General features: G+C 42.6%; 1 protein-coding gene across 5 annotated transcripts in view; it reads left to right on the top strand.

Moving 5' to 3' along the window:
- Window positions 1–23,133, top strand: part of LOC146810317 (ATP-binding cassette sub-family A member 10-like) — a 1,555,322-nt gene that overhangs the window by 1,300,406 nt on the left and 231,783 nt on the right. For all 5 annotated transcript variants that reach the window (XM_085617313.1, XM_085617310.1, XM_085617311.1 and 2 more), the window contains one exon: window positions 14,090–14,158. In XM_085617313.1, coding sequence (XP_085473439.1) covers window positions 14,090–14,158 — 69 coding nt within the window. The remainder of the gene's footprint in view (window positions 1–14,089; window positions 14,159–23,133) is intronic.

Below are 23,133 nucleotides of genomic sequence, written 5' to 3'. Positions count from 1 at the left end.
ATCTGTTAAAGCAGAAGTTTGGGATTTCACCGGAGAAGACGTAGGATTAATGAGAAATGTAGATCCGTTAAAAATAACAGTAAAAGAAGGAGTAAGTTATACAAATGTCCCTCAATATAAATTGACACCTGAAATAATCGAAGGAGTTACTCCTGTGATTGAAAAAATAATGAAACAAGGTATTTTGAGAGAAATAATGAGTAGTCCATGTAATTCACCAATAATGGGGCTGAAAAAGCCTAGTGGGAAGTTCAGGATAGTACAAGATCTGAGAAAGATAAACAAAATTGTTGTATCATGCTGTCCCATTGTACCGAATCCATCTGTGATTTTATATCAGATTCCCCATGAGCAGAATGGTATACAGTGATTGATCTATGCCATGCTTTCTTTTCCATCCCATTGCACTACAACAGTCAGCGGTGAGCGTATTTTGGCTTGGTGCCGAATTCCACAGGGGTATACAGAAATTCCCTCAATATTTAACCAGCTATTGAAGAAGCCCTTGGAAAGTCTAGAAATGGCAGAAAAATCTGTGTTAGTTTAATACATCGATGACCTACTTGTGGCATCGAAAACCCGTGAAGCTTGTGAGGTAGACACGATAGCCTTGCTGAATCATTTGGCAGATGGAGGACTAAAAGTGTCACCATCGAAATTACAATTTTGTAAGAAGGAAGTACAATATTTAGGACATAACATTGAAAAAAGACTGAGAAGGATAACCATAGACAGAATCAGGATCATAAAGAGAATGAGTCCACCTATGACCCAAAGAGAAGTGAGAATGTTTCTGGGAATGGTTGGATATTGTCGTCAATGGATTAGCAATTTTTCGTTGATCGCAAAACCTTTGGTACGACTGACAAGAAGTGATGTGAAAGATCCCATTGATTTGAACAAAGAGGAATTGGCAGCATTCAAAAGATTGAGAGATGGGTTGTGTGAAGCACCTGCATTAGGTATGCCTGACTATGAAAATGAATTTGAGTTGTATTGCAGTGAGAGAAATGGATGTGCACTCTCTGTTCTAGTACAGAAGCATGGAAAACTGAGGAGACCAATTGCATATTTTTCATCAATGTTGGACCCAGTAGCTGTAGCCCTACCTGGGTGTTTGAAAGCAGTAGCTGCTACATGTCGAAGTTTGGAACAGAGTGAGGGAATTGTGATGGGATATCCTGTGAAAGTGTTTGTACCTCATGATGTGGCGATCCTTTTAACAAGGAGTCGTACTCAGTATATGACACATAGGGGCCGATTCCGATCCTGGAAAAATATTCCCAGTACGAATCGTATCTGGATTTTTTACCGTACGAATCGTACAAGTCCCGTACAAACTGGCAAGTACGATTCGTATGTTAAAAAGTTCATACGAATCGCATTGGGTAAATTCCCCGACACGTCCTCGGGACGGAAAAGGTGTCCGACACGTCCCCGGACATTTTTACGTACGAATCTGAAAACTGAAGTCCGAGCGCGCAAGTACGATTCGTACCGTCTGTCCGATTGTACAACCGTATGGTAAAAAGACCGTCCGGAGCGAACTCCTATAGCAACCATAGAGGCGTCCAAACAGGTGCCCGGTACGCGCCGTCCCCCCAGCCCCCCCGCGGATGGACGCGCCGTACCCCCACCCGTGTATGTACAGTGCGTACCCCCACCCGTGTATGTACGGCGTGTACCCCCACCACCATAGGTACGGTGCGGACCCCCACCCGTGTATGTACGGTGCGGACCCCCACCCATGTATGTACGGTGCGGACCCCCACCCATGTATGTACGGCGCGTACCCCCACGGCGCATACCCCCACTCCCCGTAGGTACGGTGTGGACCCCCAGGGCGTAGCGGGTGGGAGTCCGCACCGTACATACACGGGTGGGGGTCCGCATCGTACATACACGGGTGGGGGTCTGCACCGTACATACACGGGTGGGGGTACGCGCCGTACATACATGGGTGGGGGTCCGCACCGTACATACATGGGTGGGGGTCCGCACCGTACCTACGGGGGTGGGGGTACGCGCCGTACATACACGGGTGGGGGTCCGCACCGTACATACACGGGTGGGGGTCTGCACCATACAGACATGGGTGGGGGTCCGCACCGTACATACACGGGTGGGGGTATGCGCCGTACATACACGGGTGGGGGTCTGCACCGTACATACACGGGTGGGGGTCCGCACCGTACCTACGGGGGTGGGGGTACGCACCGTACATACACGGGTGGGGGTCCGCACCGTACATACACGGGTGGGGGTCCGCACCGTACATACACGGGTAGGGGTCTGCACCATACATACACGGGTGGGGGTATGCACCATACATACACGGGTGGGGGTATGGCGTGGCGTGTCCATCTGCAGGGGGCTGGGGGGGATGGCGCGTCCATCCGCGGGGCTGGGGGGGATCGGCGCGTACATACAGGGGGCTGGGGGGGGGGAACAGCGCGTACCGGGCCCCCTATTCCGCTCGCATCGCGGCGTACTTCGCTTTTCCGGCACTTTTTGGGTGCCGTTAAAATATTGCCGTCCGGACTGCTGTCGGTGCGAATCGTACTTGCTGGGATGTAAAAACATGCCTAACTCCGTCTGGACGTCACGTCCGCGGTGTCCCGGATCACATTCGTATGTATTTTGCAGTCGGTCGGTGTTTTTTCCGACTCGTACGGAAATGGTGTTTCCGTGCGAATCGTACTTGCAAGTTTGTATGGTGTTTTTACCGGGTACAAGTCGGACGGAGAAAACGCTCCGACCGACGGTTCGTACCCGGTTTTTCCAGGATCGGATTCGGCCCCTTCGTCGGCTGACTAAGTATGAAAAGGTCATATTAGGTGCAGCAAATGTAAGTCTTGTAAGATGCGTGAATATGAATCCTTCAACATTGTTGCCTGATGCAGAGAATGTGGAAGTAAGAGATGAAGCAGATCATGACTGTCTGGATCTACTGGATTTTTGTACAAAACCACGACCTGACATAAAAGATGAACCCTTACCAGAAAGTGATTTTGTTATGTTTGTCGATGGATCTTGTTTGAGGACAGATGATGGAGTGTTGAGTGCAGCATATGCGGTATGTACAGTTGCAGCAGTAATGGATGCATCCTATTTGAAAGGAGCAAGATCGGCCCAAGTAGCTGAACTTGTTGCTTTGACAAGAGCATGCAAGATTGGGAAAGGTGTGAGAGTGACTGTGATAACTGATAGCCAGTATGGCTATGGAGTTGTCCACGACTTCGGCCAGATATGGCTGCAGAGAGGATTCTTAACCTCAAGTGGAACTCCCATTAAGAATGCTGAAGTGGTTGGAAAGTTGCTTGAGGCGATACAGCTGTCTAGGCAATTGGCTGTTGTAAAGTGTGCTGCCCATAGTCGCAGTGGTGATTATATCGCAACTGGAAATAAATTTGCAAATGACATGGCGCAATACTGTGCACAAAATCAGAATTCAATCAATCGGGCTAAGGAAAAAGAGATGATTTCTTGCTTTTCGATGTTTACTAACACTGTGGGAACATGGGAAGAAGTAAGACAATTGCAGGAAGAAGCAGGAGAGGAGGAAATAAAACAGTAGGTAAAAGCAGGATGTGCACCAAGAGAGAAAGATCATGTGTGGGTCTATTGAGATGGAAGACCAGTCATGCCTGATAGCATGATGTCTGCCATGGCACGGATGTATCATGGACAGGGACACATAGGGAGAGACGCTATGATCAGGTCCTTTAAGCAAACCTGGTATAATGCAAAGCTCAGATTTGTAGCAGAAAGCCTTTGTCAGAGATGCCTAATATGTCAGCAATACAATCCAGGAAGAAAGACAGTAGTAAGTCTAGGAACAATAGGTCGAGAATGAGGGCCTTTTACCAGAATGCAAGTGGATTTCATTGAAATGCTTCCCTGTAACAAGCAGAGGTATGTCTTGGTTATGGTCTGTCCAGATGGGTAGAGGCATTTCCAACAAGAAGAAATGATGGGATGACAGTGGCAAAATTACTTTTGAGGGAATTTATCCCTAGATTTGGGTTCCCAGTGACAATTGAATCAGACCGAGGAGGACATTTTCATAATGAGATCATAAAACTGATTTGTGAAGCATTGAATGTACGACAAAAACTACATTGTGCGTACCGACCAGAGGCTTCTGGTGTGGTGGAACAGATGAATGGTACTATCAAAAACAGAATAGGGAAAATGTGTTTAGCCACAGGTATGAAATGGCCTGATGTCTTGCCTCTAGTACTCATGACTATTAGATCAATTCCAGACAGAACTACAGGGTTGAGTCCACATGAAATCATCATGGGATGAGCCATGCGCCACGTGTTTATACCAGTCAACAAGCTGATGACTATAACTGATGACATGGTGTTGGAATACTGTAAAAGCCTGGCTGACGCAGTTCATTCTTTGTTTCATCAGGTTGGAGCGGATGCCACCACCCTTGAAAAGAAGCCAGCCCATGATCTAAGCCCAGGGGACTGGGTAAGGATAAAAGTCCACAGAAGAAGAAACTGTTTGGTTCCCAGGTGGGGAAAACCAAGACAAGTCATCTTGACCACAACAACAGCTGTGAAGTGTGCTGGATTGAAGAACTGGATCCATGCAAACCATACTTTGAGAATTCCAAATCCAGTAGACAGCACAGAAAAGGAGTATTTTAATGAATCAGAATCCAGTACTGAGTCAGATGACGGAGAGCCAAAAGACAAAGAAAACCCTGAAAGGGGGGAAACAGAACCAAGTTTAACTTTTGTCCCCAGAAGTAATTCCCTGAGGAGAAGGTTACAGATTTCTGATACCAGTTCAGACTCAGAGACAGAACAAAGAGCACAATCTTCCAGGAAAGAACAAAGAAAAGGACAGTGAAGAGACGATAAAAGAGATTCATGAGAAGGAAGTGCCAGATGAAAGATTGAGAGAAATTCCACCTGAAACAACACCTTTAGATGGACAGGTGCCAGATACAGAGAGAGAGGGAAAAATTATTGCGGAAGACCCCCGAGGAGGTGTAGGGAACTCCAACATCCAGTTAGAAGCAGGGACAAGTTGTCAGCAGGAAGATTGCGTGTCGGAGATTCAAGGAGGGACAGAAGTAGGGAAAACAAAAGAAGTGGTAGAAAAAGAAACTGTTGGGAGTAAAAAGCAAGTTGAAACAGAGTCAGAGGAAAGCGAAGATGAAGTACCTGAAGGTCGAGTTCTAAGAAAGAGAGCTTGGAGAACTGAAAAGAACGATAAAGGGAGTAAATTGAAAAGATCTTCAAAAGACGATGTTTGGCCGAATAAAATAAAAAGATTGAGATATCGACTGACACAGAAAAACTGTTGCAACGTGGAAAGTCAAATTCCCCCTTCGTCACAGACCAAATATCACAATAACACATTCACTCAAATACATTCAATGGTGGGGCCCATAACACCAACACTCACACTTTGTTGATCTGTTTCCCTAGAGGGATAAGTTTCCAAACGCTGACATGAAAGGAATATCTTTACCAATTTCTAATGCGCATTGAATATTCTTATTAACTTCAAATCTCGTGATATTCCCCTCATTTGGTGATGAATCAGTTAGTTGTTTTATGGTTTTAGTGATTTAATTCATTTATCTATACTCTTCTCTTATTCTAGTTTCTTCAAATAATCGACACAACACGTTTGTCAATTAATCAAAACATCATTTATCTTACTAAATTGCAAATTGTTAGAAAATCATCGTCCAAACCGCAGAACATCATATTTACCTAATCTGGCTATTAGTCGTCCTCTAAGTCAGTCAAGTCGTGGTAAATCTTTAAATTCATCAAAGTCAGGCCGCAATTCAGTCTCTCAAAGATTCAGGATAACAGCTGTCCAGCAGTGTCACCGTCCTCTCCGTCAGCATAACGTCAGGAAATTTGCAGCAAGACAAATCGAACGACAAGAGCCTTTTCCTCACTATTCTAGCGTTTTTTTATAATGATTTTAATGTCAAAATGTATCAAGATTCAGTTTTAGACAGTCCTCATTGGTGGATTTGGGGTCACTCGGTAAAGTTCTCACATAGTCCGTAAGATTAAGTCATCGCACTTGCTGCTTCCGGTTTTAACCCCTTCAGCGCGGCGCGGATTACCGCGCTGTGCTGAAGGGTTCGTGCGTGGGCGGGGCCGTGACGGAGCGGTTCCGTCATCCGCACAGCGCGACCGACGCGCATGACGGAACCGCTCCGTCACAAGCATCGAAAGGGTTAAAGACAGTCCATTGTTGAGGTCCTGGCGAAGCTCCCAGGGTGTCCTTGGTGGGTACATCTTCTCCTAGGGTCAGGACGAGGCCATTGTTGCTGGCAGTGGCGCATGCACACTTCACCCAAAACCTCGTGAGACAGCAGCAGTCACGTTGTACGTCTCAGTCAGCCATCTTTAAGAAGGCCCAAATGGTCAACTTAAGCAAAACAAACGCAAAAACGTAATTAAAACATTGAAATGGCTAATAAAATGTTAAACCATCACTAATTCCCCTATGTGTAAGTAATTATCTAGCGTAATAGCAACATTCAAAGCGTTTATATTCACCCAGTGATGTGCAACTTAAAATTACATCACAAAAGCAACATATATCATGCAATATTCTAATGTTCTACCATTAGTATGCGTACATATATTAGTATACAATTAGTTTAGCCATGCAAAATGCAAAATGCAAATCCCACGTGTAATTCTTTTGTTAATATAATTGGTGAGTTTTCACTTCAAACGAATTAATAATATTACTATTAGTTGATTATTCAGATTAATATAAACATGCAGAATGGGGGGGTATACAAAATGTTGTACTACCCGCTCCAGCAGCTACACAGAGAACATGTACTAATGGCGCATTTATATTGCGTATTTGTGATGTGTAAGGGTGGGGCCAAAATTACTCTGCTTCACAGGTAGAAAAAATACTTTCTTGTTCCAGTGTAATTTTAACTGCTGCCCATGCTAGTCCTACAAGCAAAGACTGGGGACTAGGACTTATAGCCCAGTTCTTGGATTAGCCCTTTCGATGCTCAGGATGGAATTGTTCTGTCATGAGCACCAGTGCCCGTGTGCTCATGACGGAACCATTCCGTCATTAGTAGATGTGCACTAAATCCCTCTGCTGCAAACAGCAGAGGGATTTCCTTTTTAAAGTTTTTGCCTCCCGAGGCATTTTTTTTCCATATGTTATGACGATAGCACGCAACATCATTACATATGAAACTGAAACTGAAATGAGCCGATCGGCTCATTTCAGTTTTAGTGCTTCGGTGCTCGAGGTGCTCGTGATCGCAGCACCCTGACCACCAAATAACACAGGAGAGGTATTGTTGGAAAGGGGAGAAGCTCCCTTTTCCAATGGTACCCTTCCCTGGTGGATACCTGCTTGGGGATTGCCCCAGGATGGTGATCCCCAAGCAGGGAACCACCCACTAGGCACCAGGGAGTGGGAAGCAGCCCTCATTGTTTGAGGTAAATTTGAGGTTTGCAAGGGATTCTGGGTAGGAAAACATTAGGGGATCGACATAAGTCACATCTCCCTGGACTCCCCTGGGTGTCTAGTTTTCACAAATGTCTGGGATTGGTAGGGTTCCCTAGATGGCCGCCGAGTCCAGGATAAAAATGCAGATGACTGTAAATATTAATTTTGAAGTCTCCACAGTACATTTTGGGCCATTTCCTGTTACAGGCACTAGGCCTATCCACACAAATGAGGTACCATTTTTATCTGGTGACATGGGGGAATGCTGGGTGGGTGAAAGTTTTGTGGCTCCCTGCAGGTTCCAGAACTTTCCAATACAGAACTGTGTGAGAGCCACACAAGTCACCCCATTCTGGATTTTCCTAAATGGCTAGTTTTCAAAAATGTAAAGATTTGCTAGGTTTCCTTAGGTGTCCGCAGAGTTAGTGTCCAAAAACCACGACTAGGCACATTGCAAAAAAAGGAGGTTGTCTTCGCTGGAAAAAAGCGATGTGCCCACTTTGCGTTTTAGGCCGTTTCCTGTTGTGAGTACTAGGCCTACCAAGTGAGGTACCATGTTTATCGGGAGACTTTGAACAATGTTGGGTGGCTGGAAGTTTGTGGATCCATGCAGATTCCAGAACTTTCCGTCACAGAAATGTGAGGGAAATACTGTTTTTTTTACAAAGGTTGAGGTTTGCAAGGGATACTGGTCAACAGATCCTGGCATATCTAGTTTAAATTTTTTTTTAGGTTTGCAGTCTTCCTTTGGTGCCAGCAGAGCTAGGGTCCAAAATCCACAGCTAGGCACATTGCGAAAAAATGTGCCTACATTGCGTTTTGGGCCATTTTCTGTCACGGGTACTTGGCCTACCCACACAAGTGAGATTCCACTTTGATCAGGAGACTTTAGGGAATGCTGGGTGGTTGGAAGTTTTTGGCTCCCCGAAGATTCCAGAACTTTCTATCACAGAAATATGAGGAAAGTTTTTTCATTTGATAAAGTTTGAGGTTTGCAAGGAATTCTGAAGAACAGAACCTAGTGAGAGTCACGCATGTCACCCCATCCTGGATTCCCTTGGGTATCTGGTTTTGAAAAAATGTATAGGCTTGCTATGTTTCTCTAGGTGCCAGCTGATCTAGAGTCCAAAATCCACAGATAGGCACATTGCATTTACTGGAGAAATGTGGTGTCCACGTTACATGTTGGGCCGTTTCCTGTCGCAGGCACTAGGCCTACCCACCCAAGTGAGGCAACATTTTATTGGCAGACTTAGGCAGACACAGAATAGTAGAACAAGTGTTATTACCAATTGACTTTCTTTGCATTTCTGCCTGCCAAATGTAAGACAATGTGCAAAAAATAAGTCATTTTGAAAAATGTCCTTTAATTCACATGCTTCTATGCTCACAATTTTGGAGATGTGCAAAGAACTACTGCTTCTAAACTCTATATTTTGTTCCCATTTTGGAAATATATAAGTTTTCTTGGTACCTGTTTTTCACTCTTTATATTTTACCAAATTAATTGCAATATACCCGGTACACAATGCAAACTATTGCAAGATGCAGCTCAGTTATTGGCTCTGAGTACCTTGGATACTTGGTGAACCTACAAGTCCTATTTATTCCCGCAACCAGAAGGGTCCAGTGGACAATACTGTATATTGCTTTCAAAACTTTACCATACTTATAAGAAGTTACAGGTGAAAAAGGTGGCACAAATGGCTGCTTTTCCAACTCAATTTCAATATGTTTTTTATTTTAATTGTAAGTTTCTTTTTAAAAACCTTGAATGATCGACACAAATGTCCCATTGCTGAATGTAAAATGGTGTCTACTTTTCAGAAATGTATAGTTCTCCGGGATCCAATATTTCTTTCACATTGATTTCTACCACTAACTGAAAGCAGATTGATAGTACAAACTTAGGAAAAACAGGCTATGTCCCATTAAAAAGCCAAAACTGTGTAAAACAAATTGGGTTTTTTGACAAAAATCTGCCTGTTCCTCAAAGCTGGAAAGATGGTGATTTTAGCACCACAAACCCTTTGTTGATACCTTTTGCAGGGAAAAAACAGATGCTTTCTTCTGCAGCACTTTTTTCCCATTCCCCCCCCCACAAAAAAAGGTTGTATATTAGACAATTTCTCGGTCCCCTCCAAGGGAATCCAGCAACCCTGGGTACTTTAAGAATCCTCAAGACTTTGGAAGAAAAGGACGCAAACTTGGTGTGGATACATTATGTGGACAAAAAGTTACAGGGGCCTAAGCACAAGCTACCCTAAATAACCAGACAAAGGCTTAGCACAAAGGGCTTGGGGGAGGCCTAGCAGAGAAGTGATTTAAGTCCAATATTTGAAGACTGTCGCTAAACTAAGAAACACCTCCAAAGAAGAGTTTTAACATGCAATTATTAACTAATGTTATGATGTAGTTAAGCACATTCTGCAAATATTGCATGAGCAATAAAATACTAAGCTAGTATAACAAAAATACAACCCATCACTTCAGTTTGCATCCGGTGTGGAAGATTCAAAGCCCAATGGGTCATTTGACCTCAGTGCAGCTTGGCAATTGTATATTACTTTTACCCGGTATTTAATTGGAGCCAGTGGTTGTCGGTGCCCCTACCAGCACTCATTTTGGCGACCAGCGCTTATTTTTCCTCATTGGACATTTCCTAAGAACAGAAGAGAGAAAACGTGCAAAGGGGAAAGAACGAGAGTAAAAGAGAAAAAAAAGTCAAAAAGCGTAAAAGGAAATACCTGCAGAAGTGAGATAAACAGGTAGGGAGCATCTGGTAGTCAATTAAAGAGGTATGAGGTGGATTCCCATTTTGGTATTTTGCGCACTGGTGATGGCACCAATTCTCCTAGAAATTAAGCAATGCTCTTACCCATGCTGGTTTGCAAATCTCAACAAAATTAAGCGTGGGTGGAGTTTGCAGAGTTCTGCTCCTCGGAACTCCGCGAAGTGCAAAAAAAACTCTGCCGTACTACGTGGAGCTCCACCAGCGGCAGAGTGCGTTGAATAAATGCTGTTCGCTGTGATTTTCAGTGCCAGGTGCTTGCCTGCACTATGCAATCATTGCGAAAGGCACCATGAACAGTGCAAGCGGGCGCTGCTTCCTTTCAGCCGCTCAAGAAGATTTTTACTCCAGCAGCATATTTCTCAACACGAGCAGACAGTTTCTCAGCGCGAGCGGTCACGAGCAAACATGACCACTCGCAATGAGAAATCTGACCGCCTGCGTTGAGAAATCTCGCCGTGAGGTTGATTTTCCACGCTCGCCAACTTTATGTTGACGATGGCGAATAAGGAAATCTCGCTGGGAGGTGGATTTTCCTCGCTCGCACTCGCCAGCTTGATGTTGATGAACGCGAGTGAGGGAAAAAACTCCGCGTAACACGGAGTGCGGAGATCTCCGCAAACTCCCGAGCGAAGAGGAGTTCACCACCCACAATTAAACAAAATTTAAAAAATGCAGCCTTAACTATCGAAAAGCTGGCATTAATTCCTTTTAGTTCCTGGCTTTAGTTGTCCCACAACATGATGTTGTCTCATTGGTGTCTTGACTGAGGGTTTACAATGTACCTCTTTCCCAGGCAGCGTACTTTATACGTGAATCTACACATTTTGATGATGAAACTCCCTTCTCTTAGCTCATGTCCTGTGAAGCCTTCAGCACTATTTAAACAACTGCACCTCTGTTGATAAAGAAATGGATCATCTTCTTAGCACCCTTCTGTCTTCATCTCACAACATTTTTTTTTAGTTCACGGTGGGTTAGATGGCAAGTAGCGCATATTACAATTTCAGCTTTCATTATTCTGCTCTGTTCTCATTAAACAGTGCATAATTCGAGCCAGTGGTTACAGGTGTAGCCCACAGCGCTCATTTATGAGTACTGTCGTTTATTTCTCTTCACACTTTGCCCCAAAAAAAGAGAGAGAGAAACGCACTAGGGGGAGAATGAGGAAGAGAAAGACGGCCAAAATAAAAATGAAGGGAGGAATGGGGAAGCATGTGCCTGGTGGTGGATTAAGGAGATATGAGATGGATGAAGACTACATAGTATTGGTATTTTGCGACCCAACATTCTTGCTTGTTGTGTACTTCTAGAAAATCTTTGGGCCACAGCAAGAATATAATATGAAAACAATGGTATCCTCACACATCAGAATTATGAATATTTGTATTATCGGTATAGCCAGGTGAGGAATCACTGCGTTCATATTCTAGGGCCACTCAGAAAATAAATCTGAAGGTGCAAATCCTAAAATTCATACTGGAGTTCAGCGAAATATGCATGCAGATGTGCTAAAATTGGGAATAGTGGTATAATTCCGTGGTCAGGCAAAAATGCATGGAAGAGGCTTGAAATTATATGTTTCTAGACATTTACAAACTCCTTTTATAGTGTTTACATTATAAAAGCATACTCAAATTTTGTCCTGAAAAAAAGGAAAGGTCTTAATGTTTTCCAGGGTTGGAAAGGAAACACAGAATTCTTATATTTACTGAGGGCATAGGGAAAGGTGTATGTTCTTGGGGAAATATATTTTCCCTATAGAAAAAAGAGCAGTTACCCCTTCCAAAACAATATCAGATGCACTTACTCATGAGAATTGTCAGCCCTTTGGACAATCCTAATAAGTTTGTGGGTAAACGTACAAGGAGACAAGGCTTACCAATGGTTCTCAGATGATGGTGGAGACACCATACTCAGGGGCGTAACGAAGGCCCAGCAGTCCCCAGTGGGGCCCGCCTCAGCCCTTAGGCCATGCCATTACATTCCTTGCAGAATGTGTGCAATTGCATTGAATGAGTAATAGTTAAACATTTGGAGAAGCCACTCTTTTTTCTCCAGCCAGCCCCTGCGGTGTAGTAAGGTGCAACATCTTTTTTAGAAGGCCCCCATTGAGACTAAGACCAATCAATACTGTGTAATACGGGAGACACTGGGCCCCTCATCACACACTGCAGGGGGGCGTATGATTTTGCGTTATGCCGCTGTCCATACTCCAAACTCACCCCATGTTGAATAAATTTCACATGTGGTGAGGCTGGCACAATACATCATGTCTGTGATGCCTAGCAGAAGGTAATGTTGACACTTGATCTCTTGCAGTGTCTGAGGAGGTGAATGAGATTGTATCAGCCACTCATCTAAATATGTGTAAACTGATAACTCCCATTAGAGAAAATCAGTCAGTGGTGCCAGCACCATTATGGAGAACCTCAGTGATGCTCAGATGCCAAATCTGAGCAACATGACATGGTAAAGTGCAAATTTTTACTGGAATTCTTCAAAACTTCTGAGAATATCAGAACCAAAAGAGAGGTGTCTTCTATGTGGGTTAATGTTTGAAACTCTAATTGCGCAAGTAGTGGTAGAACGATCTCCTAGAGCCAGCAGCAGCCAGTGCAGGTAAGAGCGGTGGGGCCGATTGGGGTGGGAGGGGATTGCGACTGACGATGAGAAGGGGAAATTAATTATATATTTAATTTTTCCTTGTGGTCGCCTGACTAGAGCATTTCCACGAACTCCAGACGGAAACACTGAATTCCCTTCTCTTCCTCTGTGCAGTAGATTAGAACCCCTCCCCTAGTCCTAAAGAGAAGCTAGAATTATGGCACTTTTTCAAAATCATGTTGGGTTCTTATTGAAGTGGCCAGCCTTTTTCCAGGATCATAGTCAATGTTGCAAAGACCACTCCTGACTGGAAACAATTGAGAAAAATTCATACAGAGGCCAGTGTTCATTCTTATGCAACTCACTCTGCCTGATCCTGGTGAGAACCACTGCCCCTAGGCAATGCTGCTTTGCTACAGCAGGGTTTACCCCATATGCAGAGTTAGAACGAAACGAGAAGTAGAACAAAATAAAAGAAAAATCATACTGATACATTTGATTGTAACTAACTGACAGAGGGCGTATTCTTACATGAAATGTCCAGCATATTTTTTTTCTCACGCTGTGAACAGAAAACATCACAATCATTTTGGGCAGTGCCAGGTTTAAAAAATGTTTTCTTGTGCATCTATTCAGCTACCAGACGTAATCACATGGGGTGGGCTGGTCCAGAAGACAAGTCTCGTGCCTGGATAGCATCTGGTGTTGTGTCAGACACATGATGTATTCAACCCATCAGGGAACTTCTATGTATCAGTCACTGGCTGGAGGGACATACGGCCTTATTTGCAAGTCCCTAGTCACTTAATTGACGCTCCAGTTGTACAATGTGCCGCAGCATAATTGCAAGGCCACGCAAAGCCACAGGGGAGGCGTAGAAGTGGCCCCACGAGGAGAAAATACTTTTATTTCTCCTGGTTTTTTCCTCTTTCTAAGCATGCGGCAGGATGAAGAGGAAAATGCCATCAATGATTGTTTTTGTGTTGGAAGGTGACCCTTCCTGCTCAAAAATAATCATCTCCGCAACGCAGGTTCCCCGGTGAAAGCAGTAACCCATGTGTACTAGAAAATACTGTTTGTCGGACTTCAGTTCTCTTTCGCTTTCCAAAAATATAATAATTAACAGTTTTCCACTTAAGAATTAATATTTCATTTACTCACATTTAGGACTGATTTTCTGTTTTTACTGTATGTTTCTTTATCTTGCAGGACAAAGAAGGCTTTGACATAAACATTTTTACCCGTGAGAACCAGTCAATCATCATACCTACTGTGGTTGTAAGCAAGTTTTTTCTTTAATTTGCTATCAATACCTTGTACTACTCTGGCAGCTTTGTTCACTGTAGAAATGTTATCTATTGTAGTGGAAAGGCCCTTTCCGTAAGAAGCAAATATAATAATAACAATAAACAAGCATTGGCAAATGCAATCGGTTTCACCTATGTGTGTAATAATAAGTATATATATTTTTTTGGAAGCTTTAGCTTGGTAAGCAAAAACACAAATGCAACTGGCAACGTTCACCAACCATATTGTAACTCTTTAATACATTTAAGCAAAGCACGATTTTGTGCAGTTGTGATTTGGAGGGTGGAAAGAATGTGTCCAACGTTATTTTAGCAATAGGAAATAGCGAACTGCATGATGTAAATGTCAAACATACAGTAAATGTGTGCCACCAAAGGGAGATTAGATGAGCAGTGTAAGTCAAAAATACAATCACATGCAGCCATATTAAAAATCTCCGACGTCCGGGAGTTCGACAGCCAACATAGAGTGAATATGTTAGGTTACGCAAAACAATAAAAAGCTAATCTGTGCTTAAAAATGTCCTTGCCATTGCTGTATATGCTTATTGTGTAAGATTGTGATATACAAAGTTGGGCGTGCAACAGGTGTAGAATACGTGACTTAACGATTGTTCTTGTGTAGCATAACTGGTGGTAAAGTGAAACATTTTAAAAGTTTTCTGTGGTGTTGTCTGTATGTAAAACTGCACCAATGTAAGCAGAGTTGTGCGGAGGAGATTTGACACAAATAAAAATGTGAAAAACATGTTTTTATAGGTTGCGATTTGGGGTAGAGACTGGAGAGGATGTGTGCAATGGTAGTTTAGCAGTAGAAAACAGCAACCTGTGGAGGGAGATGGCCAACATACATTAAATGTGTGCAGCCATGTGGAGATTAGGTGAAGTGTGGAGGACAGGAAATTTGTTATCTGCGTTGTTACGTCATAAACCTTTTCTTTTCTGCTCCCAGTCCTCTGCTGATTAAGTTTCCTTCCATATTTCTCACCTCAAGAAATATCTGTTTGGGGACAGTGCGCATATTCTTTAACAAGTTTGTGGATGCATCGGTTAGATCGCAGGGACTGTGCAGGTGGAGAGACAGATCTATGAGGGGGCTGAAGGAAGTGCCCAAACTGAATGAAACCCCATAAGAGGGCCACAGCAGGGCTGAGCTGCAATTAGATGGCATGGGGCTCCATTGAGCTCCAGTGTAGCCTATAGGCAGATGTCCATACAGTTTATCTCTGGAGTGTTTTTTCTGCATTTTTTTCTGTGCCTGAATGCGTCAAGGAATCGTCTGCTTTTACTGTCACAAACACACAGAGATGGGCTGGGACGAGGTATGTAATGGAGCAGAGAACCCAAGTATAAGACGTGGGATGGGAAGTTGGAAAGGGGTGGGCTGATGAGGTGTGACAGAAGTGGAAAGTAACAACAGGATGCAGAGATTGGGGGCATCGAGATTTCCAATCATTAAAGTATGTTTCAGAGAGATTTCCAATCATTAAAGTATGTTAAAACAAATACTGTGACTGCTGTTTGCATACAATACAGCCACCGCTCACCAACTGCATGAATGGGAGGGTTAGTGGGGGTGAGACGGGGCTAGGGGTCACGTGTGTATAAAACATTAATGGGGCCGTGTAGGTCAAGGGAGAAGAAACAGACTCGGAGGCAGGTGGGTTATGCTGAAAATAAAACAGGCTATTGGGAGAAAATCAAGAAATAAAAGCCACTGCAGTCGACTAGGGAGGAGCAAGAAACAAAGGGAAAAACACAAAAGCAGTGATGGGGTACGGGGAGGTGGGATCTATAACTATGCTAATCAGCGATGGGAGGGAGGTTGAAGAGAGGACAGGGCAAACAGCAATAAATACTGGCAGGATGACAGGGTTGGATAGAGAGCCTGCAAAACGATGCAAAATGAAAACCAGCATCAAAGGGATTGCTTACCAAAGGGACAGGAAAGCTAATCATGCAAGTCTGTAGTCAATGCTTCTTGATCTGGAATGTGGATATATTGAAACCAGGGAGACACAATCCAGAACACTCTTACAGCATGAGCTACCAATCAGGTGAGGCTCAATGAAAGCACCATGCAGAACATATCAGAGAGAACCATGCCCACATGCCAACAATTGAGAACACATAAGACAATATAGAGACTACAGCTGGGGCGGAGGATGCATTTTAAGGGAGAAAACTAAATACTTATACTTATATTTGAGCTTATAAAATGAAAACAAAATCATGTTTAAATCAACATGTGTAGCAGGTGGAGCCCCCCACACACCCATAGACAACCTTACAAAATGTAGGACGTTCAGCTCTAGAACATGCGTAGAGACAATCCTCACAAAACATGAGAGTCTATTTAAAAGGGCAAGTTCAAGCACAGGTTTTTTTTAAAAAACATAAGGCACTCATTCAAAAGTCAAAACCATGCAAGCCCCATCCTAAATCATAAAACAGCAATTACTTCTAGATGCTTAAACAAAAAACAGTGGAGAACCCTCATAGAAGATGGAACACTAATTTGGCCCTTACCAAGTGTATGAATTTAATGGTGTGAGCTGCATGCCATGTGTCAATGGATTAGTATGTGATGGTGTACATCCAACTCCACCTACCACCTATTATTGTATAGTAAGGAACTAAGATAATGCTTTTTAGACTTAAGTGGTGTCAATGAAATGGAATTGTTGGAAGTTGTTACATAATGGAATAGTTGTTTTGTAATGAAGTATCAGGTAATGGTGAAGGTTCAGTAGAATATACTCAGATACTCAAAGATGGCACTCGTGCAGGAGAAACGGAGGTGACTACATGTGACCACACAGACACTTGGGTGGGCACAATATAATTAATACATTTAATATGCTTGTGCAGGATGCTGAAAGCTTACATTGAACACCGAATACATGAGTTTCATAGAAATATCTCCAGAATATGAAGAGAGTAAGATATGGGATGTGGTGGGATAAGTACTTTATACTGTTATACTGATTTCTCTTAAGTTGAATAGCAAGTGTTGACAAAATCTGTTGTAAAATTTGCCTCCTAAGTAGCTCACAATGGTCATATTATGTTATCCACCGCTCAAATTACTGCTGCTGAATATGAGATTTTTTACATCCACTTCCTTGCAGGAGCTTGAAACCTATTGTTAATATACAACAATAAGTGGCCTGTCTAAATGATCAGACTGTCCCCCAGAGCACCCACATAGTTTGTCCCCCTTGTAGCCACACCCTGACCTGGCCATAGTAGATTTTCACCTCTTAATGACAAACATGAAAGAAATCAAATGTTGCAACTCCTAGACCGATAAAAGAGGAGCAAGATAACTACGTGGATTTGAAGATATAACATGACCTCTACCTTGGGACAGCTGCTTCAAGTATATTGGCATATTCTCTCTGACATTACATATCACATCACCTTGAGCTTAGTGGCAGAGGAATGGTCTTTGAAGCACAGTCATTTAATATTATACTGTTTCCTGGCCAACTTAATCCCTGGCTTCCTGTATCCCCCAGAGACTCTTCTCCAAAAGCCATTCGGGTGTATAAGCTCTAAATCACCGGGAGGTTAAGTGTGGGGTCAAGAGGAAGGGGGAAAAGGAACAGTTAGTTATATATAAGGCTCCCTGTATTCAGTTTTTACTGACTTTTACTGAGAAATACAGACATAACACATTTATTTTTGTGTCTGTATGTATTTTTAAATGCAGATAAAAACGGAAATTGGATTGCTTTTTGAGTAATTCTAAATACTGTCAGCCATGACTGCCAAGCCAATAGCTGTGTGAATTGATAAGTAAGTGGGTTAAAAAAGAAGAGGCTTTAACAGCGGTAGATAAATATACACAAGTTTGCATATTTTCATATGAGTGCATTGATTTATACGGGCTTAATAAAAACAGCCAAAATACTCAAGCAGAGAACTCTTTAAAACAGTTAAATCTCTGTCAAAATGGAATAATGATTGTTCTTTTAGTCCACACGAAGCATTCTGCAATAATTTAGAAACCTTTTCCCAGTCTAAAGTCAACTCTACAAAAAATGTTCACCGTCCCTAAACACATTCAGTGTAGGTGATATTTCAACTTACGTGCAGGAATCTGACCTCCAGAATACCATCATTCATTCAGGGTACCTACAATTTTGTAGTATTTCTCCTTTAATTAAGGAAAAAATGATTCATTCCATCAACCTTATTAAATCCGGGGAGCCATCGGATCCTTGTCCACCATAGGTCCTTAAGCAAGCCGCCAATGTTGTTGCCGGCCCACTTATGGAAATTTTCAATGAAATATTGATTACAGGGCAATTTCCAAATATTTGGAAAAAGGCCTTTATTCTGCCACTGATAAAGAAACCTTCCTTGGATCCAATCAAGATGGAAAACTACAGGTCTATATCCCTCCTACCTTTCCCGGCTAAAGTTCTTGAGAAATCATTGAATGAGGAGATGCTAGCTTTTTTGGATGCTAACATGCTGCTCAACCCTTCACAGTATGGATTTAGAGCAAACCATTACACTGAATCTGCCTTGGTAGCAGCCTGTGAGTAACTAAAAATGTCAATCGATATGGGTGGAAAAACGGCTCTGATTTTATTGGATCTTTCTGCTGCTTTTGACAAGGATCATCATTCACTCCTCATAAAACGTCTCAATCTGCCTAGTTTCAGAAGCTCGGCTCTGACCTTGCTGAGCTCATATCTGAGTAATAGGCAGCAACATGTGGAGCTGGGGGATGCAGGTTTGGCACTGTTTCCCTTACCTTGTGGTGTTCCCCAGGGGTCTTCCTTCAGCCTCACGTTGTTTAATGTTTACGTTAGCCCCCTCATCAGGCTCAGTCAAAGCTATGGATTAGCTGTGTTCTCTTACGCCAATGATATGCAGATAGTGGTTTCTATCTCATCAGAAGTAAATAAGGAGGCTAGAAACTTCTGTAATTGCATGTCCCAAGTGGCATAGTGGATGCAGAATAATTGTCTAAAATTGAATACAGCCAAAACAGAGATGCTGTTTTTTGGAAAGGAGACCACGTTCCAGAATGACTAATGGTGCCCGTCGAGCCTCGGTACACTACCAACTCTGGTCCAGAAAATTAGAAATTTGGGAGTAATTTTCGACACTGAATTATCTTTTTTGGAGCAAATCTATTTATTTAGTATTTTATAGAGCACGAACGTGACCCATTAGGGTATCAGAGCACTTTGCAAGGCTAAGCAAGATGTTTACAAAGGTTCAGAACAGACAAAATCATGTGAATGTTTTACCATGATAAACAGGATATTGCAATGAGAGGGAATAGGCAACATGGGTACAACTTAAGGAAGAAACATTAGTGGGAACAGACACAGACTGTACAGCACCAGACTCTGCCCCATAAAGTGACAGTGAAGTACAAATGAAGTGTAAGGAAATAGCAACAACCATGATACAAGACTTAGGCTAGATCAAGGAAGTCCAGATTGGCATACAACCATGATACAAGATATAGGCTACATGAAGGAAGTCCAGATTGGCATACACTGGTAGAGGTCAAGAAGATAGCTAGGCAGCTGAGCTGTATATGCACTGAGAGTGTTAAGGAAGGAATTTGTCTATTAGGAAAGTCTTGGCTTCCTTTTTTAATCTAGACAAGCAAGGTATACTTCTGACGTTGGGTGGCAGCAAGTTACAGATTCTGGGTGCGGCACCAGAGAAAGCTCCGTTGTATGTTTTCTTCTTCCAGAAGAGGGTAGGTTTCAGAACAAAATCCCTGGCAGAACGGGAGTGCCTATCTCCTCCGGAGACCACGATTTTCTGGGCGAGATACGCTGGAGAGTTAGAGTGTAACTCGTTGTGTGTGACACAGGCAAATTTGAGCTGTGTTCTGTCTTCGTACGGGAGCCAGTTCAGTGCTTTGAGGTGAACTTTTTTGAACCTATTAGGAGTCTTGCGGCTTATAGGGGAACCTTTGAGATCTTGGGTAGTCCGGAGAGGGTAGAGCACCCGTACTCAATCCTAGAAATAACTAGTGCCTGAACTGCCATTTTAAGGTCTGATGTATCTATTAATGGTTTTAGTTTTCTCAGATAGCTCAGGTGAAACCTTGCATTTTTGGCAGTGTGTTATTAGGAAGTATGAGTAATATGATCCTATGAACAGCTAAGTAGAGAAAACGTTTAAACCTTTACCTCTCAGAAGGCACCATTTGTTATATTTTAATTGAATACAATTGAGATAAAAACTAGTTAAGATCAAGAAGCAGGTTTAATTTTCTCCTTTAAAGAAGCATTCACAACACAAATGGTTCTTATTTTTGTAAACCTGGCAAAGGCATGTTCGGGGATTTGTTTAGTAACTTTTGGACAAGTAGGGGCATACTTAAATGCAAGCACCATAGCTGTGCATCAGATTGCCTAGTCGACACAAAGTTAGCATAATTATGTGTTTTTAAAAGTGTGATCTAGGTTAATTAGAAATTGCTGCAATTTACATTACAGAAGGGCACTTCAAAAACCCAACCCAAATCTAAGTATGTTGCGCCTAGAAGCAGACCTTTATCGCTGTTGTATTAATAATACAGTGACGCCAGTTCGGGGCATTGAGTCATATACGATTTAAAGGCACCATCTCTGTGCATCCTACCTCCTTGTGGAAAGAAACTCTGCAAAGGAAAGTAGTGGCACAGACAGAGAGTGCATCAGATTAATGTCATGGTGCATATTTACAAGTGCAGTGCATGCCAAGTAGAAACGGTGCCGCTTTCGTTACTGAGACTCGCTGTGAAAACACATTTAAATATTGAACATACACATATGTTGCACCCACGTGCACTTCAGAACTGATCGTCACCATAGCTGAAGGGGTTCGTGATCAGCCTACAATTGTTTCGTCAATCATACCTAAAAGCACCATCTCGGTCCATTTGATTTCCATGCACAAACACACGATGCTAACACGATGTACTTTTAAAAGTTAAATGCATGTAATATTGTGTGCTACAGGCTATACTACTGTGTGCGCTGTTCAACCACAATTACTTTAAAAATGCTGCACCAAGAAAGAGCCCTTCATAGCTGCTTTCGTCATCAATCTACCACAGCACTAGCCCCGACTTTGAATGCAACAAACATAATACCAAAAGCACCATTTCATGCTGTAGCTGAAAAACATAATTATTCAAGTTATCACAAAACAGGCCAACAATTAGACACCAATAAAATCTAACCAAGCAGTGCATCACAAACGAAAAATATACACAACGGACTAATTTTGTGTTCATCACTCCCACAAGCCCCAATGCCATACAAGGAAACATGCATGCACATAGTAAATAATTTTAAACCAATGTGTAAAGCTGTCCTCTGATGCCTAATGATGGATGAAGGGAGCCATAAAAGTGCTTCATTATTGGTCTTTCAGGAGCTTGTATACATTTCACAGGTCACCTGCACTGTGCAGACCTTGTTGACAAGTGATAAAGTCGAGAAATTCCATCCTTCAGATACCTCTGTCTGCCTGGCAGAGGTATCTAAAAGCATATATACCTCTGCTAGGCAGACCGAGATCTCTAAATATGGCAGACAGTAATTTACCAGAACAAGGACATAATTACCGCAAATGTATGAGGTTACAATGCATTCATTTACAACGCATGCCTTTACAACGCAGTTTTTACATTGCAACATCCTTTACAACGCATACATTCACATCGCATGCCACTACAATGAATTTTTTTAAACTACATTTACAACGCATTCCATTACATTGCATTATACCTTTACAACGCATACCATTACATTGCATTTAAGGTAAGTGTTGGATAGTGTAGGGGTAAAAATTACTATTCTAACTCCAGGGGGTGCAACAGTAGGGTAAGTGTTGGATAGTGTAGGGGTACTATGCATTGTAATGACATGCTATGTGATACCTGCGTTGTAGTGACATGCGTTGTAGTGTCATGCTTTGTAGTGACATGCAATGTAATGGCTGCGTTGTAGTGACATGCGTTGTAAAAGATGTTGCGATGTAATAACTGCGTTGTAAATGTAGTGCGATGTAATGACTACGTTGTCAAGGTTGTGTCCCAATTACCTTCAGTGACCTGGAGAATCAAGAAAGCTACCATGACTGATTGTCAGAGAAGGCTGGATCGAGAGGTTGTGGCCTTACGGTCAGAGCTGCCGATTTTGGAGCTTGGGAGGTTCAAGCCTCGGTGTCGGCTCAACATCCTGTGATTCTGGGCAAATCACTTCATCTCCCCGAGCCTACCAAAAATGAATGTGTGTCCTAGTGTAATGTAACTGGTGCTCATGTGAAGCGCAACAATAACTTCGGGTCGAGTTCGCGCTATATAAATCTGCACAAAAATATGGCAGACAGTAGTTTACCAGAGCAAGGACATAATCTTACAATTCAGTTTTTACATCGCAAAATCCTTTACAATGCATACATTTACATTGCATGCCACTACAATGATTTTTTTTAAACTACATTTACAACGCATTCCATTACATCGCATTATACCTTTACAACGCATACCATTACATTGCATTTAAAGTAAGTGTTGGATAGTGTAGGGGTAAACATTACTATTCTAACTCCAGGGGGTACAACAGTAGGCTAAGTGTTGGATAGTATAGGGGTAAAAATTACTATTCTAACTCCAGGGGGTGCAACAGTAGGGTAAATGTTGGATAGTGTAGGGTAAAAATTACTAATCTAACTCAGGGGGTGCAACAGTAGGGTAAGTGTTGGCTAGTGTAGGGGTTATATGCGTTGTAATGGTATGCGTTGTAATGACATGCGATGTAATGCCTGCATTATAGTGACATGCATTGTAGTGTCATGCATTGTAGTGACATGCAATGTAATGGCTGAGTTGTAGTGACATGCGTTGTAAAGGATATTGCGATGTAATGGCTGCGTTGTAAATGTAGTGCGATGTAATGACTGCGTTGTAAA

The sequence above is a fragment of the Triturus cristatus genome, chromosome 7, assembly GCF_964204655.1.
Source record: "Triturus cristatus chromosome 7, aTriCri1.1, whole genome shotgun sequence".
Taxonomy (NCBI): domain Eukaryota; kingdom Metazoa; phylum Chordata; class Amphibia; order Caudata; family Salamandridae; genus Triturus; species Triturus cristatus.
Note: the sequence above shows the minus strand (reverse complement) of the source record. Positions and strands in the feature narration are given on the sequence as shown.